Source organism: Symphalangus syndactylus, chromosome Y, assembly GCF_028878055.3.
Source record: "Symphalangus syndactylus isolate Jambi chromosome Y, NHGRI_mSymSyn1-v2.1_pri, whole genome shotgun sequence".
Taxonomy (NCBI): Eukaryota; Metazoa; Chordata; class Mammalia; order Primates; family Hylobatidae; genus Symphalangus; species Symphalangus syndactylus.
The window spans coordinates 8605001-8629983 of NC_072448.2; the positions used below are offsets into that span (position 1 = coordinate 8605001).

The following is a 24983-nucleotide window of genomic DNA, read 5'->3' on the forward strand; positions in this document are numbered from 1 at the left end:
TCAAGACAGCTGCTTAAAGGACACTTTTTAAGTGTTTGTCATAATTTTGCTAACTCAGATAAGTGGATGATTATTTGATTAATTCCTCACCACAGCTGGAATATAAATTCCACACAGGCAAGAAGCAAGCTTATTTGGTTGTATTTTTAAAAATATACATTTGCTGCGCACCTGTAGTCCCAGCCGCTCGGGAGGCTGAGGCAGGAGAATCGCTTGAGCCTGGAAGGCGGAGGTTGTAGTGAGCCGAGATTGTGCCACTGCGCTCCAGTCTGGCGACAGAGTGAGACTCCATCTCAAATATATATATCTATATATACACACACACACATATATATGTATATATGTATATATATATGTGTGTGTATACATATATACATATGCCCAACAAGTACCATCATTACTATCACCATCATCGCCATCATCATCATTTAGGGAAATGAACACAAATGTGACGTTGGAAATTCACATTTGAATATGGAAATTCATCCATGAATCAGCCAGAGGGCTATGGTGGTGGCTGGTGATGGTCATGGTTGCTTTAAAAGCTGCATGCTTTACTGTGGTTTATGAGAGAACCACCAAGAATGGAAAGAATGTAGCACACAGACCGTAATTCTCATTCCATAGCCTCAGCAGGCATCACTAATTGATAACTATTCCTTGCTGCAGGATCATTCTTATCTCAGGGTGCTGGCAGCCAGAACCAATCAATCAGCCTTAGGAGGGAAAATCCACTTGCTGTCCATTCAATTTGTGATTCGGGTGTAGAGCATCTCCTGCATTCCAGCTGCTGTTATGAGATTAATTCCTTTAGAGGTTTACTAAGTAATGGATGTTGAATTATCCCAAATGCTTCCCTGTTACCTACTGAGAAGTATCCTTTGGCCTACAGGTGGATGAGATGCAACTGAGTCAGGAGTAATTTTTTTTTAACCTGGAAGTCTATTCAATGGATAAGATTAAACTAGATTTTCTTTATTTAGGTTGATAAGTAGAAACAGCCGATGATGCTTCTTTGAAAAGTGTTCATTTGGGAAGAAAACGGTATTTAACTCAGACACAGGTTGGTGGCTCTGGTCACTTTGAAGAATACAGCCAGTAGATTTTTGGATAAATGGCCAAATACTACACACCTTAGAATTTGTGGGCCATAAGGTCTGTGTTGCAACTCTTCAAACCTGTGTACCTGGGGCAAAAACAGTCACGGGCAATAAGTAAATGAATGTATATGGCTGTGTTTCAAGAAAACTTTAATGAGAAAAACAAGTTAAGGGTCAGATATGTTCCAGGGTCAACAGTTTCCAGATTCTTCATCTAGATTGTCCTTGATGGTTTGGAAAAAGTATATAGATAATCAATTATTTATTTATTTATTTATTTATTTTGTGTGTGTGTGAGAGAGAGAGAGAGAAAGAGAGAGACAGAGAGACGGAGTCTCGCTCTGTCACCCAGGCTGGAGTGCAGTGGCATGATTTCAGCTCACTGCAACCTCCACCTCCCGGGTTCAAGCAATTCTCCTGCCTCAGCCTCCCGAGTAGCTGGGATTACAGGCCTGCGCCACCATGCCCAGCTAATTTTTGTATTTTTAGTAGAGACAGGGTTTTACCATGTTGGCCAGGCTGGTCTCGAACTCCGGACCTCAGGTGACCCACCCAACTCAGCCTCCCAAAGTGCTGGGATTACAGGCGTGAGCCACCGCACCCAACCAGATATTCAAGAATTCATTAGGAACACTTGGTGGAAAGTTCTGACAGTTGAAATTTCAGCATGTTGTTTTATTTGTGATCTGTAATTCCATTTGCATTAATTTAGCAAAATTCTAACTTTTTTGCACTAAGACAGCCTTTCATCCTTTGCCCAGGAGGAGGTAATCAAATATATTAGTTGAGAGTTAAGAATAAATTACTTTTTTTGCACAAGTTTAAATCATATTTTTATTACATGTTATTTCCTCTTTCTTGTTCCAATTCATGTTAATCTGTTCTTGCTTCTTTCTTGTGTGGAATGAAGGATGAATAACTAGTGGAATATCATTCTTTCATTTTTCTTAAGGAAACTATTATTGATGGTTGTTTGTTTTTTGCTTCTCCGCTACTTTCCTTTTGTATTTATTTCTGCACAATGTCATTATTTTCATATTCCTGCTTCCTAATTTTACTTTACTTCTTAGAGGCCCAGTCATCATTTGCTTTTTTATTTCTTACTAGCACGAGAACTTAGAGTGATACAAATCTTCTGAATATTTTGGCTGCATTCTGCAGACGGTGATAGCTTCCATTTCCATGGATATTATTTACAAAACATTTTTGTCACCTGCTATAAATTGTCACCCTTCCCACATGCTTTAAAAGGACAGTTTTTGAAATCAACATGAGTTTGGACACTGAGAAACTGCATACTTAATAAAATTAAACATTAAAAAGGGGGCTCTTTCCGCTTCACTATCAACTGAGGCAGCAGGGTTATAGATGTAGGGGGTAAGGGATGGACCCTGTATTGGTCAGGGTTCTCTAGAGGGACAGAACTAACAGGATAGATATATAGAAAGGGGCATTTATTCAGTATTAACTCACAGGATCACAAGGTCCCACAATAGACTATCTGCAGGCTGAGGGGCAAGGAAGCCAGCCCAAGTCCCAAAGCTAAAGAACTTGGAGTCCAGTTTTCGAGGGCAGGAAGTATCCAGCACGCAGAAAGATGCAGTCTGGGAACCTAGGCCAGTCTAGTCTTTTCACGTTTTTCTGCCTGCTTATATTCTAGCCTCGCTGGCCCGCTGATGAGATGGTACCCACCCAGATGATTAAGGGTGGGTCTGCCTTTCCCAGCCCACGGACTCAAATGTTAATGTCCTTTGGCAACACCCTCACAGACACACCCAGGATCAATACTTTGCATCCTTCAACCCAATCAAGTTGACACTAAGTATTAATCATCGCAGAACCCATTCCAAGGGCATAAGTTTACAGAGGAAATAGTTAGGACTATTACAGGGTAGCTGTGGTCCTGTGGGGACTGATCAGCCTCAGGGCTTGAGGGGACAATGAGGGCAGAGAAAACAGGAGAAGGGAGTGGTATGGGTTTGTCCTTGGTTTTACTCAAAGGAGCCATTGGGAGGCATGGAGGGAACCCCGTGGCAAGATGCTGAGATGACGCCAGCTTTCTGGGGGTTGCGGAAAAGTTTTCAGGTAGCCCCTTGGAAAGAAGTATTGGTTGTCATGGGCTGAATTTTGTCCCCCCCAAATTCATACATTGAGATCCTCACCCCTAGGACTTCAGAATGTGATTACATTTGGAGATGGGGTCTTTAAAGAGGCAATCAAGGTAAAATGAGGTTTCAGGGAGTTGGGGGGAGCCTGACCCAATGGGACTGGCTCCTTATAAGAAGAGGAGATGAGGACACAGACACAGACAGAGGAAGGACTCTGTGAGGACACAGGCAGAAGACGGCATCTACAAGTCCAGGAGAGAGGCCTCAGGAAGAACCAGCCCTGCCCACACCTGGATCTCAGACTTCCAGCCTCCAGGACTGTGGGAGAATCAATGTCTGTTGTTTATAAGTCACCCAGTCTATGGTATTCTGTGATAGCAGCCTGAGATGAACTAAGACATCTCATAAGAAGAGGAGATGAGGACACAGATACGCACAGAGGAAGGACTCTGTGAGGACACAGGGAGAAGACGGCATCTACAAGCCAAGGAGAAAGCAAGCCTACCCACACGGTGACCTCAGACATGTAGCCTCTCCAGCTGTGAGAGAATAAATATCTCTCGTTTAAACTGCCTGGTCTGTGGGTCTCTGTAACAATCGGCAACCCTACAAGATGAATAGAGGGACCAGAGCATTAGAAGCGCCGCAGGTGGTCTCTGGCAGCCACGCTTCTGCCATGAGAATCAGCTCTAACACTCTGTTACTGGGACATGGGGCAACCAGCCAGGTAGGGGTCACCCGGTCTCCTTCCTCCTCTCTCTCACCTGGACCCAGGTGGGTGCTCCAATGGCAGCTCATGGGGGGAAAGAGAGGGAAAGGAGTGTAAGAGAGGACCTCTACCCCTGCGGCATCCCAGCGCTGGGCCAGAGGCAGCAGAAATCTCCCTTCTGAAAGAGGAAGATGGCGTGAGCTCCTGCCCTGGGCGGAGTCCCTGAATCCAGACTCTGTTTTGTCATGAAAGCGATGGCGGTAACCTGGGAGGGGGTGGGTAGGTAGGTTTCGTGTCCACCTCTGTTTCCATGCAAGAGCTTGGGAGAGGGAGACAGGGAGGGCACAGCACATGGATGACACCCCACGGGCTGTGTGCTTGGTGTGCTGGACACGTGTGTCGCAGTCTTTCTTGACCTAAAACATGGGTACTTTTATCCACTCATGAGTGTGTTATCAATTGACACACACGAGTCACTCGCCAACACAGCTGCACAACGATGCTCCAGAGATAAATCTTCTCTTGCCTTGTGTTTTTTTAATTCTTCTCTGTATCTCCCTGATCTGGCCTTTTCAGATTCAGAATCACGTGGGTTGTTGAGCATTTCCAATTTAAGGGCAATTACTTATTTTATTTTTTATTGTTTTAGATGGATTCTTGCTGTGTCACCCAGGCTGGAGTGTAGTGGCATGAGCTCAGCTCACTGAAACTTCCACCTCTGGGGATCAAGTGATTCTCCAGCCTCAGCCTCCCGAGGAGCTGGGATTACAGGCGCATGCCACCACGCCCGGCTAGTTTTTGTATTTTTAGTAGAGACGGGGTTTCACCACGTTAGCCACGGTGGTCTCGAACTCCCGACCTCAAGTGATCCACCCGCCTCAGCCTCCCAAATTGCTGGGATTACAGGCATGAACCACCATGCCTGGCCTCATTTTTAAAATAATTTTTAATTGTGGAAAAATACACATAACATAAAGTTTAGCATTTTAACCTTTTTTTTTTTTTTTTTTTTTTTTTTTTTTTTTTTTTTTTTTTGATGGAGCTTTGCTCTTGTTGCCCAGCCTGGAGTGCAATAGCACGATCTCAGCTCACCACAACCTCTGCCTCCAGGATTCAAGCGATTCTCCTGCTCAGCCTCCCAAATAGCTGGGATTACAGGCATCCACCACCACGCTCGGCTAATTTTGTATTTTTAGTAGAAAGGAGGTTTCTCCATGTTGGTCAGGCTTGTCTCAAAACTCCTGACCTCAGGTGATCCACCCGCCTCAGCCTCCCAAAGTGCTGGGATCACAGGCGTGAGTCACCGTGCCCGGCTGCAATTTTTTTATAATTTTTAATTGTGGAAAAATACACAACACATAAAGTTTAGCATTTTAACCATTTTTACGTACATAGTAAGGTGGTATTAAATACATTCATATTGTTATGTAGCCATCACTGCCGTGCATCTCCAAAATATTTTCATCTTGCCAAATGGAAACTCTGTTCCCATTAAACATTAACTCCCCACCTTCTCCTCACCCAACCGCTATAACTACCCCATTCTACTTTCTAAGAATTTAAAGGTACTGTGTGTACCTCATAGGAGTGGAATCCTACAGTATTTGTCCTTTGGGGATTGGTTTATTTCACTTAGCATTAATGTCCTCAAGGTTAGCCCACATTGCAGCATGCATCTGACTATCCTTCCTTTTTACGGCTGCGTAATATTCCACCATTTGGATACACCACATTTTGCTTATCCATCTGCCTGTGGAGGGACACAGTTTCTCTCCACCTTTTGGGACTGGATTATTTCACTTAGCATTAACGTCCTCAAGGTTAGCCCACATTGCAGCATGCATCTGAATATCCTTCCTTTTTATGGCTGCATAATATTCCACCATTTGGATATACCACATTTGGCTTATCCATTTGCCTCTGGAAGGACACAGTTTCTCTCCACCTTCTGGTTATTGTAAATAATACTGCTGCTGCAAACGTGGTTTGTGCAAATATCTGTTAGAGACCCTGTTTCCAATTCTTTGAGGTATATACCCAGCAGTGGAATTGCTGGTGCCGTCTGTTCTTACTTTTTATTTCATGGAATGCTGTTTTATTGGGGATCCATGAATTTGGCAGGCTCAATCTATCCTCAGGGAGTCAGTGAAGTTCAATAATAAAGAAACTCTCCAAGTTGTCCCTCCTTAAAAGTCAGGTTCTTTCAAGACAGAATACAAGTGACCTGCCCTCAGTCAAAAGGGATGCCGGCAACGTTGCACCATTGGTGCAACACCAGTATGCACCAAGGCATAACCCAAGATTTAAGACACAGCCAAGAGCCCTTTCCTGTGAGGAGCCATGAGTAGGAATTCTCAGGCAGGCAGGGGACTGGGGGGAAAAAATAAACGCCCCTAGGGCTGGAATCCTGCCAAGTAAGAGAGGAATATAGAAGGCAGCAGACACAGGGGGCACACCCAGAAATGCAAAGGCTGATGTGAGAAGCCTGCCACAAAGCACCCAGCCCATCTTAAGTGAAATTCAAGAGGACTTCTGTAATCCCAGCACTTTGGGAGGCCGAGGTGGGTGGATCACCTGAGGTCAGGAGTTCGAGACCAGCCTGACCAACATGGTGAAATTCCCATCTCTACTAAAAATACAAAAATTAGCTGGGTGTGGTGAGACACGCCTGTAATCCCAGCTACTGGGGAGGCTGAGGCAGGAGAACTGCTTGAACCCAGGAGGCGAAGGTTGCAGTGAGCCGAGATCACGCCACTGTACTCCAGCCTGGGTGACAGACAGAGCGAGATTCCGTCTCAAAAAAAAAAGGAAAGAAATTCAAGAGGGACTGTGATAAGAGCAGTGATTGCTACACAGTCCAAGGCGATCCATGCAGATGAGGCAGCAATTATGTATCCAACAAAGCCAGGTTTGCAAGGTGAGGAAGGAGGAGGGAAAACGCTGTCCTTCACCATCCCTCGCCACAGGGAGGCCACAGGCAACACCTGCAATTCAAACGTGCTGCTTAAACAAAGCATCCCGGTCCTCCCAGGGTTTCGGATCCTAGGGAAATGGAAACGGGTATAATGTGAGGGAGGGCGACGCTAGCCACAAGCCCAGCCCTTCACTTCAATGGGATTTAAATGCCACGCACGTTACAGTGCAGTTTTATGAAATCTCTGCTTTTATCTAAAGCATATATAATTTCATAAAGTATATGTAAAGCATTTATAATTTTATATATACAGCACATATAATTTTAGGAGGAAATGATGGTGCACGCCTGTAGTCCCAGCTCCTCAAGAGGGTGAGGTGGGAGGATCGCTTGAGTTCCAGAGGCAAAGCCAGCCTGGACAACACAGCAAGACTCACGTCTCTTAAAAAATAAAATAAGTAGGTATATAATTTTATGTATATATTAATTTTATATTTTATATATTGATATATATGTATCATACATTACATGTTACAATGTTTATTATATATTATGATATATGCTTATTATATATTATATTTATTATATATTATGTGTTACATAGTATGATACATATAAAATAATACACACATAAAATTAAACATCCAATATAGTTTATACTTATATAAATCCGTGTTTATTATAAACTATGATATAAAAATAAATATATATTAAATATAAATATATACTATTTATAGAATAGCATATTTAATATAATCTATTTATAATATGACATACAAATATATAGTTATCATTATATATTTATGTAATATATATTTTATAGATATACAAAATGTATTGTGCATATTATATTGTTTTATATATAATATATAAATAAAATATATCAAAGTATGTCTTTTATATAACTTTATATTACAAAATATACATACATTACAAAATGTAACATACATATGAATGTGAATTCATATGTATATACATTATAATAATATAAATTCATATTATGTCATTATGTATTTAATATATACATTGAACATAATACATCATATATAATACATTATAATTTAATGTATATGCATTGTAATAAATATATAGTAAGTATATAAACCTAAAATATTAATATATATCAAGTATATAAGTGCATATACAATATATGAACCTAAAATATGAATATATATAAAGTAGATGAATATAGCACATAAACGAAATATAAATGTCTGGACATTGACCATGTACAAGTGTGCAGTGTGGACAGTGAATGGAAATGTGAGCATGAAATGTGTGTGGACGCCTCTCCATCTCCTGTACACACACAACAGTCAGGGACCTCCCCGTCTCCTGGGCACACACGACACACAAGGACCTCCCCGTCTCCTGCGCACACACGACACACAGGGACCATTCGGGTTCAGGGACGCGTGTCCCTGGTGGGATCCCTGGTAGGTTTTCTGATTTGCCCGAGCACTCATGAGTTTCATGACTGCTATGACTTTTCACAGAAGAAGCTTGGCTATGGACAAGATGGGTTGGCAGATGCAGGGGGAACCGGATGGGAGGCTGTTTGTGTCCAGGCTCACTGTCCTGGCGGCTGCAGGTGCCTAGGCCATGTGGACGTCTGAGCAGACAGGGCGCCGGAGGAGAGGGCAGGACAAGGATGGGAGTGCAGACAGCAGGGTCCCTGTGAAGGCCAGTGGGCCCAGGTGAGGCCCAAGGTGGGGTATACCTGCCCCACCGAGGAGACCTGGACTCTGCCGCAGCAGGGAGCCGGGGCAGGAGGGAACTCAGCCCCACCCACATACTGCAAGCAAGTCGGCCAGGTCAGAGTTCCAGGTGAGGATGAGGTTACAGCTACAGGTGACGAGGATGTCAGAACTACTGGTGAGGATAGCGGGTTAGAGCTGCAGGTGAGGGTAAGCGGTCAGAATGCCAGGTGAAGATGAGATTACAGCTACAGGTGAGGCTGACATCACATTTGCAAGTGAAGATAACAGGTTAGAGCTACAGATGAGGACAAGAGCTGGAGTTGGGGCCGAGCACAGTGGCTCACGCCTGTAATCCCAGCACTTTGGGAGGCTGAGGCGGGCAGATCACGAGGTCAAGAGATCGAGACCGTCCTGGCCAACATGGTGAAACCCCGTCTCTACTAAAAATACAAAAATTAGCTGGGCGTGGTGGCGGGCGCCTGTAGTCCCAGCTACTTGGGAGGCTGAGGCAGGAGAATGGCGTGAACCCGGGAGGCAGAAGTTGCGGTGAGCCGAGATTGTGCCACTGCACTCCAGCCTGGCGAGAGAGCGAGACTCCGTCTCAAAAAAAAAAAAAAAAAGAATTGGAGTTGGACTTCCAGGTAATGTTGAGAGGATGGACTTCCAGGTGACAATGAGTGGTCAGCATTACAGGTGATGGGGAGAGGTTGGAGTCCTGGGTGAGGACAAGTGCTCAGAGTTACAGGTGATGGGGAGAGGTTTGAGTCGCAGGTGAGGATGAGTGGTCAGCATTATGGGCGATGGAAACAGACTGGAGTCCTAGGTGAGGATAATTGGTCAGAGTTACAGGTGATGATAAGAGGTTGAAGTTCCAAGTAAAGATAAGCCGTCACTGGGGCCAAGGACAGCCCGAGGTCACAGGGCTGGTTCAACTCCGATTCCTCCAAGACCTGTGTTCTTTCCTGCACCTGTTTCCTTGGAACGAGTCTGTTCAGGACTCACACTCACCTGCTGCAGGGAGCTCAGCTCTCCAGCCCACCTGCACTCTCCAGAACCCCTCCCTGCCCATGTAAAGCAGGAGGTTGTCACAGATCAGCACCCAACACACCTCAGCCACTGGGGCCAGCCAGGGGGTGGAGGGGCTGAGCTACGTAATTGCTCTTGATGTTTTAAAGGATACTGCAGAATACAGAGGCATTTGAAGGAATAAAGAAATTTATTCTTTCAGCTGAAAACAGCTGAAATTCAGCTTCTTTTTACTATTATTCCATTTTTATTTAGAGAAAAGGGTCTTGCTCTGTCGTCCAAGCTAAAGTATAGGGTCGCGATCATGACTCACTGCAGCCTTGACCTCCAGGCTCAAACGATCCTCCTGCCTCAGCCTCCTGAGTAGCTGAGACTCCAGGCACGCACCATCACGCCTGACTAATTTTTTTATTTAGCTGTGGAGACAAGGTCTTGCTATGTTGCCCAGACTGGTCTCGAACTCCTGGGCTCAAGTGATCCTCCTGCTTCTGCCTCCCGATAGCTGGGACCACAGTGCACCCCACCAAGCCAGACTGATTTGTTAATATTTTGTAGAGACGGAGTCTCGCTACGTCACCCTGACTGCTGTCGAACTCCCGGCCTCAAGCAATCTTCCTGCCTCAGTCTCCCAAAGTGCTGGGATTCCAGGCGTGAGCCACCGCGCCCGACCCTGGCATTCACCCCTCTTGAGACACGGTGGGAAAGGAACTGTGAATAGTTATTTTCACATGTGCCACCTGTGCTCTGGTGGGAGAAGAGCAATCCGACAGTCACCTTGTTTCTCTACCTCGGTTCTCATTCACAGACAGACCAAAAAAAAAAGAAAAAATAAAACAGTAACACAGCCAGGCAGGGTACAGATAACTCCCTCCGGTGACAGAGCCATTTTTTTTTCCCATTTTAACAACACTCATTATTTCTTATCTGTTAAATAGCGCGTACAATTTGTGCCTCTAAACCCACTCAATAATCTTTTGGGTAATTAACTTGTAAAACAACCCCAGTCCTCGTTACGGGCGGGATGGAAAAATGTGAAGTGGCGCATTTGCAAAGCAGATCATACACAATTACTTATTAAACATGCCCCAGGTGTGCCAGCAAGTCGGCGGCAAGGGGAAGCCCTCAGCCTTGTCGTCTAATGGAAGAAGATTAAAAAGTGCCAATATCCTCAGAGTGCGCACACACACTCACATAGAAACATATGCCAACAGGCTGATATATTCAGGGTCTGGAGAAGGATTACACAAAGAGATGAGTTGCGGAAGGGGGCTCGCTTGCAGACCCTTGTAGGTGAACAGGGGCAGGGATTAAGGATCTCATGGTGCTGCAGAAGTATCTCTGAATGGATCAGGGCAACCGTGCATTCAAAAGCAAAATATGTCAGTATGACTCATCTCAGAAACAGCCTTGCTTCCAACTGCAGGCGGTGATGTGGCCAGAGGTGGGCTCCAAGACTTGGTAAACACTCGTCAGAGCACCTCTAACCTCTACCTAATTCTAGCCCTAACCCTAAATATTAGGGAAATATGAGACTATGAGTTTTCAAAAAACAGCTGGGCACGGTGGCTCACTGTGCCTGTCATCCCCAAAGAGGCTGTGAACTACAACGCACCGTCATTTCTGCAAATGCACCAACTATCTGTGAGGCCCAAGTGTGGATGTGCTTATTCTTAAGTATTTAAATGCCTATGGAAAGGCAGTTTTGCTCCTTAGTGAAAATATATACTGGGCTCTATCGAGGCATGAAAAGACGCAAAGAAACGTTAAATGCATATTCCTTTTTTTTTTTTTTTTGAGATGGACTCTCGCTGTGTCACCCAGGCTGAAGTGCAGTGGTGCGATCTCGGCTCACTGAAAACTCCGCCTCCCAGGTTCAAGTGATTCTCCTGCCTCAGCCTCCTGAGTAGCTGGGATTATAGGCATGCGCCACCATGCCTGGCTAATTTTTGTATTTTTATTTCTTTCTTTCTTTCTTTATTTGGAGACAGTGTCTTGCTCTGTCGCCCAGGCTGGAGTGCAGTGGCGCGATCTCGGCTCACTGCAAGCTCCACCTCCTGGGTTCACACCATTCTCCCACCTCAGCCTCTCAAGTAGCTCTGATTACAGGCACCCACCATCACGCCTGGCTAATTTTTTGTATTTTTAGTAGAGACGGGGTTTCACCATGTTAGCCAAGATGGTCTCGATCTCCTGACCTCGTGATCTGCCCGCCTCGGCTATAGTGATTTGGAAGGTTAAAATTAAGCCTTACCACCCTGAGATATGAAGAGCCCTGAACAGAAGGAACACAGTGAGACCTGCGAGGACAAATTAAACTTTCAGAGAGTGTGGGACATCCATGGCCATGCATGAGAACACATACAGTGACCTCAAGGAAGAATTACCAACAGGAACGCATGAGTCTATCTGTTTATCTACGCATATGCCTGTCTACAGCCTGACTCAGGACACTTCTCGAAAACATGAAAGAAACAAAAGGACTCACTATGAAAAAGAAAACCGTCAATAAGGGCCATTTTATGTTAAAAAAAAAAACCAAAAAAACCACACAGGCCGGGCGTGGTGGCTCACACCTGTAATCCCAGCACTTTGGGAGGCCAAGGCGGGCAGATCACAAAGTCAGGAGATCAAGACTGACCTGGCTAACACGGTGAAACCCTGTTTCTACTAAAAATACAAAAAATTAGCTGGGTATGATGGTGCACACCTGTAATCCCAGCTCCTTGGGAGGCCGAGGCAGGAGAATGGCTTGAACCAGGGAGTCAGAGGTTGCAGTGAACCAAGATTGCACCACTGAACTCCAGCCTGGGCAACAGAGCAAGACTCCATCTCAAAACAAACAAACAAACAAAAAGCAAAAAAAAAAAAAAAAAAAAAAAACAGAGGGCTGAGCTCGGTGCCTTACACCTGTAATCCCAGCACTTTGGGAGGTGGGAGGATCGCTTGAGGCCAGGAGTTTGAGACCAGCCTGGGCAACATAATGAGACCCCGTCTCTAGAAAAAATTTAAAAAACAAAATTAGCCATGTGTAGTGGTGCATGCTGCTAGTCCCAGCTACTCGGGAGGCTGAGGTAGGAAGACAGCTTGTGCCCAGGAGTTTGAGGCTGCAGTGAGCTATGATCACACCACTGCACTCCAACCTGGGTGACAGAGCAAGACCTTGTCTCCAAAACAACAAAACAAAAAACACAAAGGTAATTTTTAATATATGCTGAACCACAATCTGGTTAAAACTTCTCTTGGGAATAAACATAATTAATTGTTAGTTAACACATTCACACGAAGTGCTGTGATTCCAACTTCGGCACAGACATGATGCCCTAAAATCATGTCACAAGAATTCTGTACGTTAAAAATGGATACCCAGGGGTGTGGGGAGAATTCCGTGCCATCAACACTCACATCATCATTTTTCCAAGTTTCGCAAGCTCCTTAACAATCCTTCTACCCAATTCGAAAGTCTACAGTTAGAAGAAAAATTCTAGGCGTCTTCTTGCCCCAAGATATGTCTGCCTCCTGACTTGGAGTTCTCGCTCTGTTTGATGATGAAGACCAGTAGACGCCTACGCAGAGACTCTTGTATGTCATCATGAATAACATATGTCCCAGTCATGTGTCACAGGTGAGCCTGTAAAACCGGCACTGAGGTAGATTGTCTTGGGAGCCACTGCGTTTCAGGCACTGAATCAGAGACTCAGAAGATACCTGTGCACAGAATCCATCTCTGCCCTCATAGAGCTCTGACTTTAGCTGGGACAGGCAATGAGGAGGGTGAGTATTCCCAAAACAACAACCCTCGTCTCTTGCACATGGAACGGGTCACAAAGAGCTCTCTTACTGACAACAAGCATTCATCCTACACTTCACTGACCCTTGCGTTTTCAATCTACTAAATTATGTTGATGGCCTGTTATCAAGCTTCATCCTGATTTCACAGTATTCTGTTTTCATGATAAATTCAAGTATTTTATAGGTCATTGGATAGGCCAAAATGATGGTTCACAAAGATCTATTTTCAAAGTAGATGTGCCTCCCAAGGTGGCATGCAAAATTTACCTTCTTGACACCCATCAATCACAGAAGGCATTGACCAGTGATTTCTTTTATTGAAAACAAACTTGATCTAATGACTAGGTAGAAGCACATGAACCAAACAGCTAGTCCCTCTTCTGATGAAGACGGCACAAGCTACTGGAAGAATAATATTTGGGAAGCTTTTTTTTTTTTTAGATGAAGTTTCTCTCTGTCGCCCAGGCCGGAGTGCAGTGGCACGATCTTGGCTCACTGCAATCTCCACCTCCCGGGTCCAAGCCATTCTCCTGCCTCAGCCTCCCGAGTAGCTGGAATTACAGGCACCCGCCACCATACCTGGCTAATTTTTGTATTTTTAGTAGAGATGGGGTTTCACCGTGTTGGCCAGGCTGGTCTTGAACTCCTGACCTTTAGCTATCTGCCTGCCTAGGTCTCCCAAAGAGCTGGGATGACAGGCGTGAGCCATTGCGCCTAGCCAGGAAGCTAAATGAAACAGAAGATGCTGTTTGTGATTAAAGTTACACAATCATTATAGAAAATGAGGAAAACATGAACCTTCCAAAGAGCACACACAGCACGTGTCTAGTCTGATCTCTCTTAGGATTTAGGATTAGGGGGATTCCACCCTGGCGTGTATGAGCTGCAAAACAGAATGGGTCTGCCTTCAGCGCTTTTAAGACTGTTTAGCTGGTTACCTCTCCCCATCTGAGTTCATGTGAACACAGCTATGCCTTTCTGTGTTTGCTTTCATTGAGCTGCTGGGGTTTGATTTATTTATATTTGGAGGAGTTTTGGTAAGTGAATGAGACTATTTGTTCTAAGTAAGACAGCTTTCATCAGCAGATAATTACCCAGGAGCCACAAGGTGTGGGCACAATGGCTAAATGATGATACGGAGTGAAAACGCTTCCCTGGAAAATCCCTAGCTTGGGAAATGAGCCATCTCGCCCAGATTCCCGAAAACAATCGTGCATTTATAATTCTGAGAGCTCAATTAGCCGTCCTTCTGTGGGCATGTAGCTTCCCATGCCCTGCCCAGCGTGGGATCTCAGCAGAGCATGACTTCAAAGACAGAAAGTACAACAAAGTACGCAGGCCAGAGTATTAACCCAAGAACTAAGGAGGGAGAATTGAGAGCAGGAAAGGCGGGAGGGAAAAGCAGGCGAGAGAGGCGCCCAGCATGTTGAAATAATTGCATGCCTGACACTCCACAGCAATCTGTGCTTCTGGAGTCAGGACGTGTGCTGACTTGCTTAAAAATAAATCCACATGGCTGAACCATGGTTACCCAATGCAGGGATCCCAGCAGAGCAAGAACGAAACAGCACATTCAACTCCCTCTGTCCCTTGCTGGGCAACTGGGGGTTGTGGGGACAAGAATCAGAGTTCCAGCAGGTGCAGGCCGGTCCAGGGAGAAGCACAGTTTAGTTTAGAGCAAGGTTCGGACCGGTTTGGTGGAGGTGTGCCCAGGTCTTAGCTGAGCAGGGAAACGGATGCCTGTAGGAGCTGTGATCGTCCATGATGTTGTGGACGGCAGATCCCACTCACAGGCAGAAGACAGACCCTGCCGTGTGGCTGGACCACGGCTCTGGGGGCTCCTGAGCCTGGAGGCAGACTCAGTCGAGATAAAGGCTGAACGGCCACAGCCGAAATGTCCCCACCCAGCTGGGCCCCAGCATCATCTATTGAGGACTGGTGAGTCCCCCAGCAGTAGACATGCCAGGGCCACCACTGATGGATGTCCAAACCTGTTCAGATTTTAAACTTTTTTCTTTAAAAAAAAAAAATTACATGCGTACATAGTAGGTGTATATATTTATGGGATAATGAGGTATTTTGATACAGGCATGCAATGTTTAATACTCACATCAGGGCAAATAGGGTATCCGTCCCCTCGAGCATTCATCACTTGTTTGTGTCACTAACATTCCAATTACACCTTTAGTTTCTTTTTTTTTTTTTTGAGATGGAGTCTCTGTAGTCCAGGTTGGAGTGCGGTGGCACGATCTCAGCTCACAGCAACCTCCGCCTCCCAGATTCTAAGAGATGTTTTGCCTACAAGGGATGTTACAGCTAAAATAAAGACGAGGAAATTCGGGGTGAAAGAACATTAATTCGTTTGTTTGTTTGTTTGTTTTTTGGAGACAGAGTCTTGCTCTGTCACCCAGGCTGGAGTGCAGTGGCGCGATCTCGGCTCACGGCAACCTCCGCCTCCCAGGTTCAAGCAATTCTCCTGCTTCAGCCTCCCAAGTAGCTGGGACTACAGGTGTGCACCACCCCGCCCAGCTAATTTTTGTGTTTTTAGTAGAGACGGGGTTTCACCATGTTGGCCAGGCTGGTCTCGAACCCCCGACCTCAAGTCATCCACCTGCCTCGGCTTCCCAAAGTGCTGGGTATTCAGGGGTGAGCCACCACGTCTGGCCACTTTTAGTTATTTTTAAATGGACCATAAAGTATTGTTGACTGTAGTCACCCTTTTGTGCTATCAAATAAAACATCTTTTTCTATCTAAAGTATATTTTTGTGCCCACTAACCATCTCCACTGCACACCCCATCTTCCCACCCTGTTACAAGATGGTAAACCTTTTAAACAGTCACAGAGAGCACAAACAATTCTTTTCTTCTTTTCTGTAAGATTGACTTAAAGGCCATCGGTATTGATATGCCACAAGTAAACTAAAATTTTTTAATGATGTGGACAAATCATGTGTTCGTCATGCTACTTGGCCACAAAACATTGCACTTTAAAGAACTGATGATCGAATATTCTATACAAACTTTTCCAAGAAAACAGCAACGATTTGTTATTGCGGTCGGACGCAGTGGCTCACGCCTGTAATCCCAGCAATTTGGGAGGCCGAGGTGGGTGGATGATCTGAGGTCAAGAGTTTGAGACAAGCCTGGCTAACACGGTGAAACCCCATCTCTACTAAAAATACAAAAAATTAGCCGGGCCTGGTGGTGGGTGTCTGTAATCCCAGTTACTTGGGAGGCTGAGGCAGGAGAATCGATTGAACCCGGGAGGCGGAGGTTGCAGTGAGCCAAGATTCCACCACTGCATTCTAGCGTGGGCAACAAGAGTGAAACTCTGTCTCAAAAAAAAAAAAAAAAAAAATTATTGGTCAAAATTCATTTTGTCTAAATCTGAAACATTTTCAGAAGCTAATGAAATTAAGTTGGTGATTATAAATCATTGTTTCTCGGCTATCATTTTGGTTACGTGGATCACGTATGTGAATTTTGGGGAACTATTCTTTATATAGTTTTTAAGCCATTCAGATTAAAAGCAAAAAGTCATGAGAAAAGAATGCCTCACTTGTCAGTTTCCAGAAACTTCTCTTTGGGCTCCGGATTGATGGTTGAATGCCTTTAGGACAGCAGCAAGTCTACCACTTGAAGGTGCGTGGGGATCATTTAAAGGCCTCATAAGAATGCAGATTCCAGGGTCCCACCCCCACCCCTAGATTCACAGGTGGGCCCTGGGAACTTGCATTTCTTGTCTACTCCTGGAAATGCTGATGTTACAGGTCCAGAGGAGGCACTTTTGGATTCAGTGTGTTAGAAAATGCCACTCCTTTGAAAACCTGCTGCAAACGAGGAAGGGCCAAGGTGGCAGGGAATAGGATCCACTGTCACAGATGAAACACGAATTTAAAAAAATTTAAAAATATGTAAGCAAAAACTCAGTTGTATGTAAGAAAACCGCATTCTCCCTGAGGAAGAGAAAGAGCTGAAGTCCTTTAAAAATTAACTGCCTGTTTTTCTGTGGCTAATAAGCTTTATCTCTCCCTTTCCCAAGCATTATAAAAACTCTGTTTCTCTAGCTGTACAGCTACAAACTCACTAGGCAAACAATCTCAAATCATAAAACATATTATTCCTTAAAAAATAAAAAATAATATAATACATGTGTCAATTAAACAACCGTCTTTGTTTCACACTTCTATAATATACTTCCCCCTACACAGATCTCCCCCCACCCCGCAAAATACTTAAAAAATAATCAAACTCTTTGTTCAAAACTCAGTCCTTTAAATGTTAATCCAATGGGGTCGGTACAAATAAATAATTAAATAATTCCTCCTCAACCCCTCAGTCTCTCTAATTCCTTAAATATCCCACGACACAGAAACCAAATCCTTTTGCCCCAAGGCAGACCCTAATGAGGAGAAAAGATCTGGCCAGGCTGCTGCCACTCTGCGATATTGCCCACCGGGCTTGGCTCTGGCTGAGGCGGAGCCCCTACGGGTGTGTGTTCCCAAAAATCAGAGGGATCCTGCAAATGCCGGCTGTGAAATTTCAACACACCCCAGCCCTTGGCAGAGGTAACAACAAGGTGTTTCACAGCAGCTTAGGGTAGAAAGGAGGAGATGGGGCATAGGCAGTGACCAGGCTCAGCTCTGTGTAGCGTTCATTTCACTCTCATGGATTTTTAAAAAGAATCGAGGCCAGGCGCGGTGGCTCACGCCGGTCATCGCAGCACTTTGGGAGGCCGAGGCGGGTGGATCATAAGGTCAGGAGTTCAAGACCAGCCTGGCCAAGATGGTGAAACCCCGTCTCTACTAAAAATACAAAAATTAGCCGGGCGTGGTGGCGGGCGCCTGTAATCCCAGCTACTCGGGAGGCTGAGGCAGAAGAATCGCTTGAACTCGGGCTGCAGAGGTTGCAGTGAGCCAAGATCACGTTGCTGCACTCCAGCCTGGGTGATAGAGTGAGACTCCATCTCAAAAGAATAATAATAATAATAATTAATCAAAATAGGCCAGGCACAGTGGCTCAAGCCTGTAATCCCAGCACTTTGGGAGGCCGAGGTGAATGGACCGCTTGAACCCAGGAGTTCAAGATGAACCTGGGCAACAAGGCGAAACCCCAACTCTACAAAAATTAGCTGGATGTGGTGCTGCACATCTGTATTCCCAGCTACTGGGGAGGATGAGGCAGGAGAAACACTTGGGCCTGGGAGGCAGAGGTTGCAGTGAGCCGAGATAACACCACTGTACTCCAGCCTGGGCAAGAGTGAGACCCTGTATCAAAAAACAAACAAAGAAACAAAGAATCAATCCCCTGCTTGGGAGAATTCTCAAAACACCATCTCAAATTCAAACAGCCAAGGAAGGGATATGCATTTTTTTTAAAAACATAAGGTACCACATATAAACATGGCTGAGAAAAGCACTTAGCATTTGGATGTCCAACAGGTATATGAAAAGGTGCTTATAGGAAAAGGTATTCGGCCAGGTGTGGTGGCTCACACCTGTAATCCCAGCACTTTGGGAGGCTGAGGCAAACAGATCACGAGGTCAGGAGTTCGAGACCAGCCTGGCCAACATGGCGAAACCCCGTCTCTATTAAAAATACAAAAATTAGCTGGGCATGGTCGCGAATGCCTGTAATCTCAGCTACTCAGGAGGCTGAGGCAGAAGAATCGCTTGAACCCAGGAGCCTGAGGTTGCAGTGAGCCGAGATTGCGCCACTGCACTCCAGCCTAGGTGCCAGAGCGAGACTCCGTCTCAAAAACAAACAAAAAAATAAACAAATAAAAGGTAGTCAACATCACTAATATCAGGGAAATGCAAATCAAAACCACCATGAGCTATCATGTCACACCAGCTAAAATGGATACTGTCAGAAGGGTGTTTTCGTTTCTATTTGTTTTTTTTTTTTTTTCTTTGAGACAGAGTCTTGCTCTGTCACCCAGGCTGGAGTGCGATGGTGTGCTCTCAGCTCACTGCAACCTCTGCCTCCCGGGTTCAGCGATTCTCCTGCCTCAGCCTCCTGAGTAGCTGGGGTTACAGGCCCCCGCCACCACACTCAGCTTATTTTTGTATTTTTAGTAGGGATGAGGTTTCACCACGTTGGCCAGGCTGTTCTTGAACTCCTGACCTCAGGTGATCTGCCCGCCTCAGCCTCCCAAAGTGCTGGGATTATAGGTGCCAGCCACCGCGCCAACCAGAATGATGATTTCTACAATTGATTACAAGTGTTGGGGAGGGTGTAGAGAAAAGGGGGCCCTTGTACACCATTGGTGGGAATGTCAATTAGTACAGCCACTATGAAAAACAGTACAGAAGTTCCTCAAATCATTAAAAATAAAAGCACCACATAATTCAGCAATTCCACTACTAGGCATAGACTCAAAGCAAATGAAACCAGTGTATCAAAGAGATGCCTGCATTCCTATGTGCATTGCAGCACTATTCACAGGAGCCAAGATATGGAAACAACTTAGGTGTCCAACAACACATGAAAGGATAAAGAAAATATATATCTACACCTGATGGAATACTATGCAGCCATGAAAAAGGAGGAAATCCTATCTCCTGCAGCAACATAGATGGAACTGGAGGCCATTACCCTAAGGGAAATAACTCAGAAACCGAAAGTCAAATACCATTATTCTTATGTCGAGTCCAACTTGCTGGGTCCGACTCGCAGACTTTGGCTGAACAACGGATGAACAAATGCACTCAGACACAGATTTCCAGTGAAAGAGTGGGCTAGGGGATGGGGCCCCTCACAGACACTGAGGAGGGTGTTTTAAAGAGTCAGCAGCCACGGCTTTGACAAGCTGGTGCTGTGGGCCTTTATTTAGTATACATTTAATGACAAAGGCCTTGAGTCAAAACATTCGTGGGCGATTCATATGGTCATCCCCCCCAACCCGGAGAGAGGGAGAGAGTAGTTTTGTGTGTGGATGATTAAAGGCCAGGTTCTGAGGCCTAAGTAAACTAACTCATCTAGGTCAGTTTCTTTACATCCGCTTGTTATCTAACCTAAGCTTTCAGGCACTGGGTAAGAGAATGTGGCTAACTTCAGCCAAATCTTATTCGGAAGCATTTGCAAAACCTTCTGGCCTTCCAAGCCTATTCCACATGGCAAGAGTGGAATAACAGACACTGGAGACTCAGAAGGGTGGGAGGTGGAAGAGGAGCACGGGATCAGAAATTACCTCTCGGGTACAATGTACGTGATTCAGGTGTTAGCTATACTAAAAGCCCAGACCTCACCACTACGCCATTCATCCAGGTAACAAAACTGTACTTGCACTCCCTACCTGTATAAAAATGAAAAATAAAATAATAAATAAACAAAAGGACAGAGCATTGAGAATCTGGAAGGATATTAGAAAGTTGTGTGCACACCTTGCTGAGTGTGAACAGGCAGAAAGAGCACACGAGAATTTGCCCTAACACCTGGTCGAAAATCTTAAGGGCAAGCATATTCCTGTTTGAGTTATCTTTTTTCTTTCTTTTTTTTTTTGACATGGAGTCTTGCTCTGTCTCCCAGGCAGTCCCAGGTTCAAGCAATTCTCCTGCCTCAGCCTCCCAAGTCGTTGGGATTACAGGCACACACCACCATGCCTGGCTAATTTTTGTATTTTTAGTAGAGATGGGGTTTCACCATATTGGTCAGGCTGGTCTCCAACTCCTGATCTCATGATCCACCCGCCTCAGCCTCCCAAAGTGCTGGGATTACAGGCGTGAGCCACCACCCCCAGCCTGATTTATCTCAAGTCAGGAACTCCGAACCAGCAGAGGCACCTCCTGGCATGTGCCCAGGAGGTCAACAAGAAAGGACAATGGCTCCTGATACCTGGGGAACACGCATTTGAGTAAGAGTGCAAGCTACCAGCACATCTGCACGCCTTTCCTAGCAGATGTCAGAGCTGAGTGATGCTATCTTCACCTTGCCTTGACCATTTCCTGCTCGACGACGGGGCCAGAAATCCCCAAAAGAAGAGTGCAAAAATCAGAGCCATCTCTCCCAAATGCCACCTGGCACATGACTGAAGCTCAGCCATGAACCACGCAAACGACCTGCCCCAAGGAAAAAAAACAAAAAAAAGCCATTGGAGTATCTCTCGGTACCTTTGTCGTTCAACGTTTCTTCTTTTATTTTGCTTACAACTTGTTTGGCTTTGCTGTCATTATTTCCAGCTAAAAGGAAAAAGAAAAAAAAGATACGGTGACTTGTAGGATCATCCAGAAACTATCAACTGCAAAAAAAAAAAAAGAGGTTTTAAGAGAAGTATAACACAAATCTGGAATGTGCCTTTGATGGACTTTTCCTTTATCCTAGCATTTAACTTGACAGCCATTTTCGCAGACTAAAGCTATCCATTTAAGAGCCATTTTCTTTAGCCTGCATTGGCAAAAAGTACACATGCATTTGACATTCTACTTTTCAGTAATGACAGGGACCCGGGGCACCTGCTGGTGTAATTTGCACGTGAGAGCTGAAAATAGCACAAGCATAAAAAATGTGCATTAAAATGTCAGGATGGAAACGAATTTTCGAAGGAGCTTTTATGCTAGAAACATCCCAGTGTGCACACAGACTGCGCGATGCGCCTGATCACAGACCGTGGTTCCTACTACGTGCTCAGGATTTCTTTCTTTTTCTTTTTTCTAATTCTACTTTAAGTTCTGGGGTACATGTGCAGAAGGTGCAGGTTGGTTACATAGGTATACACGTGCCATGGTGGTTTGCTGCACCCATCAACCCATCATCTACATTAGGTATTTCTCCTAACACTCTCTCTGCCCTACCCCCTCAACCCCCGACAGGCCCTGGTGTGTGATGTTCCCCTCCCTGTGTCCATGTGTTCTCATTGTTCGGCTCCCACTTATGAAGGAGAACACACAGTCTTTGGTTTTCTGTTCCTGTGTTAGTTGGCCGCGTGCTCAGGATTTCTTATTCCTCTCTCTGCAGCTCCGTAAAACTCTCCAAGTGAGGTTTCAGGAACATGCCTTTACAAGGATGGAAAGAGGTGTTTTGCTTGTTACAGCTAAAATAAAGACTAGGAAATACGGGGTGAAAGAACGTTAATTAGGTTTGTTTTTTTTTTTTTTTTTGAGACAGAATCTTGCTCTTGTTGCCCAGGCTGGAGTGCAGTGGTGCAATCTCAGCTCACTGCAACCTCCACCTCTCCGATTCAGGCGATTCTCCTGCCTCAGCCTCCCGAGTAGCTGGGATTAGAGGTGACTGCCACTATGCCCAGCTAACTTTTTTGTATCTTTAGTAGAGATGGGGGTTTCACCATGTTGGCCAGGCTGGTCTTGAACTCCTAACCTCAGGTGATCCGCCCGCCTCGGCCTCCACAGTGCTGGGATGACAGGCATGAGCCACCGCGCCCAGCCTGGCTTCTTTAATTTCTTAGGAAGTAAATGTGTGTTGAACATGAGATTATAGTTTGATATTGTCTTCGTCATTTTTTCAAATGTCTTTGACCTGGGAGGTTGGATTTTAAGGTGTTTCTGAAGCAGTGGCTCTTTAGGGGAAAGGAGCTTGGCAAATTTTCCCTCCTTCAGCCTCATCCCTCATTAACCTGTTGGCAACATGTGGGATGAGCTGCTTTCCAGGGAGAGCCAAGCCCAAAACTCTCTTTTAGAGAGGGTCATGGAAAAAGTGTTGAGAGAAGGGAGATGAGAACTAGCAGGTGAAGCGCACAGGCTTGAACAAGAACCTCTTGGGTGCTCGGAGAGCTGGAAAGGAGGATGAGGACACCAGCTTCAAACAGCTGATCTGCAAGAAGCAGGTACCAAGGGGGTGGGGCCGGTCTATCTCCATCCTACCTGCACCCAGCCCGAGCCAGTGAGGTGTTCTGTAGTACAGCACCATCCCCGGGTCTCCGTGAAAATACATTACCAAATAATCCCAATCTTTGGCATTCCCGAATGCTGAGTCAGCACAGTGTATTGAATTTACACACTCTAATACAAGTAAGAGACCATGCTGTTTGATATCCTATTGTTGTATTCGGTATTCTTTCTTCTGTGTTAAGGCCATGAGCTCCCAAATTAACTATTAGAATGTACTTTTCAAAAACCAGTGAGAAGTGTTTTCAGCAAGGAGTGAAAAAATTATGAGAGGAGAAGCAGTGAAACTTATGAAGTTGGAAATGTCTTTGGCTCCAGTGGCAGACGGCTAAGATAAATAGTGCGCAGTCCATCCTTTGGGGCAGAGTAAAAGGAATATCTACCTTGTCACTTCCTTGAAGGAATTCAAAGTTGCAGACATCAGAAGACTGAAGCTGCAAAGGTAATTTGCACCTTTGATTTCCTTAAAGAAACAGAACATGATACCATTATTACATTTTTGCTTTGACAGTCCTTTGGCACTGAGGAGGCAGCAGGCATTTCAGCAAGGTGGGTTTCGACGGGAGGGAGAGGAAGAAATAGCCTGAAAGGTATATTCCATCTATAAATATCCTATGCATCAAACACAAAACAAAAAAAGAAAGGATAAAAAAATTCAAAGTCAAGGTAACCTTTACACTGGGGCCTCGTACATTCACGAGCTTATTTATGAAATCCCACGAACTTTTTAAATCTAAGTAGTCATCCACTGCTGGGCTGCTCTGCTGTATCAGCCATCTCAAGATCAAAGGGTGCGGCCGGGTGCGGTAGCTCACGCCTTAATCTCAGCCCTTTGGGATTTGGGAAGCCGAGGTGAGCGGATCACGAAGTCAGGAGTTCAAGACCAGCCTGGCCAACATGGGGAAACCCCATCTCTACTAAAAACACGAAAATTAGATGGGCATGGTGATGCGTGCCTGTAATCTCAGCTACTAGGGAAGCGGAGGCAGGAGAATCGCTTGAACCAGGACCCGGGAAGCAGAGGTTGCCATGAACTGAGATCACACCACTGCACTCCAGCCTGGGTGACAGAGCCCAACTCTGTCCCAAGAAAAAAAAAAAAAAAGTTAGCCGGACATGGTAGCAGGCACCTGTAATCCCAGCTACTCTGGAGGCTAAAGCAGAAGAATCACTTGAACCCAGCAGGCAGAGGTTGAAGTGAGATGAGATTGCGCCACTGCACTCCAGCCTGCGCGACAGAGCAAGACTGCATCTCAAAAACAAAAATAAAAATAAAAAAAAATAACCAAAGGGAAACATGCCGGAAGCTGGGACGAAGTAAGATGGGAGCCTCCACCTTCCCATGAAAGACAAAAGTGGCCAGAAAAAGCTGGGAGCATCAAAAAAAGCCAGGTGAAGTGATTATTTGGGAAGACCACCTTCATGGGCAGGTCATTTTCCACGGTAGCACAGTCAACACTGGCATAGGACAGAAGCACCACACTGGAGGAATGCAGAAGGTGAGGCGGCATGTGCAGTATCTTCTTTAGCCAACATCACCTTCAGCAATTGTCTCCTCAGATCTGGAGGGAGCTTCTTTAAGGAACTGGACGTGAGACATTTGACCTCATATGCATTTACTGAGCAACTGCTGCATATGCAGAAACACCACACGCGTCCCAAACACAGTGCATCTGCCTTCTGCTTCATCCTTTGTATTTGGGGGGGTGGGGGGGGGCGTTACGTGTTATATGTGCCATGGAAATTGGTATAGCCATTATGGAAAACAGTGGAGATGGGGTTTCACTATGTTGG

At 45.3% G+C, this 24983-nt stretch overlaps 1 protein-coding gene across 1 annotated transcript in view; it reads right to left on the bottom strand.

Annotated features, from left to right (window-relative positions):
• LOC129475920 (dehydrogenase/reductase SDR family member on chromosome X) overlaps nucleotides 1–24983 on the bottom strand; it is a 318446-nt gene that overhangs the window by 163164 nt on the left and 130299 nt on the right. The window contains exon 3 of the mRNA XM_055269660.2: nucleotides 21459–21527. Coding sequence (XP_055125635.1) covers nucleotides 21459–21527 — 69 coding nt within the window. The remainder of the gene's footprint in view (nucleotides 1–21458; nucleotides 21528–24983) is intronic.